We start from the raw sequence: 2065 nt of genomic DNA on the forward strand, positions 1-2065 counted from the left end.
GGTCTGTGACTCCGGCGCTTGAGCTCCCCCCGCCCACACTCCCTGCCCTGCGTCCGAGATGCTCACCAATAACAGAGTCCGTGGGTTCGCAGTTGAAAGCGAGTCACAAACGATGCGTAAGGGGGAGACGGTGGAGGCGGACAGAAGCCGTGAGACGGTCGGTAACACTCACCGACTTTAACGCAGCGAGACAAGCCGGGCAGCTGACCCCTGAGCGGGGGGCCCGCACGGCCGCACCCGCTCGCTGAGACAGGGACCCGCAAGGACACCCCGAGACACCTCCCCCACAGCCTCTCTCCCGGCCTGTCCGTCCCCGCCATCACCTGAGCAAGCAGGCCTGTGGCATCTCCCAGGGAAACCGCCTGGCCCTGAGGGAACACGCGTGTATGAAGCATCACAGGGAGAGCCTGGCACCATCAGCACGTCTTCCCGCCAAAACCACACAGAAAGCCTCTTTCCACCGAGGACAGGATCTGAAAGACGGGAAGGCAGCCCCGCCAAGGGCGCTCCAGACCCTCACACTCACTCGCTCAGCAACAACAACCACTTTAAATGGCCTACCTGCCGTGGTGCAAGGCCTGTCAGGCAGGTGAAAGGAGCTACGCGGGAGGGAGTACACGTCTCTACTCCTCACCTGTCCTTTTTCATAATTATTAACCGTCAACGCCCTCAGCGCAAACGCGGAGACAGGGCCCACTCTCCACTCATTGACAATAAAAACTACAAATGTTAGTCCTGGCCGGGGCGGCTCAGCTGGCTGCCCCGTCACCCTGTGCACCAAAAGGCTGCAGGTTCGATCCCCGGTCAGGGCGCAGGCCCGGGTTTCGGGCTCGATCCCCAGTGTGGGGTGTGCAGGAGGCAGCCGATCAATGATTCTCTCTCATCATTGATATTACTATTTCTCTCTTCCCCTCCCCTCCTCTCTGGAATCAATAAAAATATATTTTTTTAAAAACAGCCAACAAAACTATAAAACGGCCAAAACCGGTTTGGCTCAGTGGATAGAGCGTTGGCCTGCGGACTGAAGGGTCCCAGGTTCGATTCCGGTCAAGGGCATGTAGCTGGGTTGCGGGCACGTCCCCAGTGGGAGATGTGCAGGAGGCAGCTGATCGATGTTTCTCTCTCATCGATGTTTCTGGCTCTCTATCTCTCTCCCTTCCTCTCTGTGGAAAATCAATAAAATATATTTTAAAAAACCTATAAAACGTTATCAGTAAATATAAGCCCAAAACCTCCGAGAGTGTATCTTTGTACAGGACATCAGCGTCTCCGTTTACACAGGACCAACTTACTTACCATCCAAAGCAAAAAACTGCAAGATAAAGGCCCAAGAGCGTAGCCACGACATGTCTTATGAAAGAGCTGGTTTTGCTTGAATGAAGGTACGTTCGAAACCAAACGGCTGCGAGCAAGGCAAAGAGCTGGCACACGACGAAGTTGACCTGTGAAGAGAAAGCACAAGGTCCCGTTAGCGACACGGAGGGACTCCTCCCCGGACGGCTTCTTCCCGTGCTCGGGGCAAACGCACCACGTGACGTGAGGTCTCCCATGTCACCACAGACACACCGGGGGACCAGTCCCAGCCCTGGGGGTCAGGGCTCAGGAGAAGGGAGGGGGGATGACAGGGGAGGGAGCCCGCAGTGGCGCGCCCGCCGGGGTGATCTTTCCTCCTAATGCGCGCGGCCACGGCGTCCCGCACTCACAGCGAGGACACGCGTGCGTGCCCGTGTCCTCCCTCTCCCGCAACACTTCCTCCTCCCTAGGAAAGCACTAAGCGAAAGGCTACAAAGAACACTATGCTTCCATGGCATCTAAAGACGCGTTTCTCTCCTATGATCTCAAATAGTTTAAGGAAAATATGGCTAAAAATCTACAAATAAAAGGAAGCCTCCTCTGGCATGAGGAACTTGCTCACAGCGCATCACAGACACCGGCCGTTTCGGGAGCCGCGATTGGAGCAAGTGGCAGTGTCTGCGGGTGGGGGCTGCCACGGACCCGCGGGGAGAGCTGCCCGGGACAGGCCTGCGTGGCGTCCCTCCACGAGGGACACAGCTGCCCGTGCCTG

The 2065-nt window shown here is 57.0% G+C and overlaps 1 protein-coding gene across 1 annotated transcript in view; it reads right to left on the reverse strand.

Annotated features, from left to right (window-relative positions):
• The window catches only part of MBOAT2 (membrane bound O-acyltransferase domain containing 2), a 57311-nt gene that overhangs the window by 54845 nt on the left and 401 nt on the right, over positions 1-2065 (reverse strand). The window contains exon 2 of the mRNA XM_015564938.1: positions 1297-1442. Coding sequence (XP_015420424.1) covers positions 1297-1442 — 146 coding nt within the window. The remainder of the gene's footprint in view (positions 1-1296; positions 1443-2065) is intronic.

The sequence above is a fragment of the Myotis davidii genome, unplaced genomic scaffold (genome assembly GCF_000327345.1).
Source record: "Myotis davidii unplaced genomic scaffold, ASM32734v1 scaffold61, whole genome shotgun sequence".
NCBI classification, from domain to species: domain Eukaryota; kingdom Metazoa; phylum Chordata; class Mammalia; order Chiroptera; family Vespertilionidae; genus Myotis; species Myotis davidii.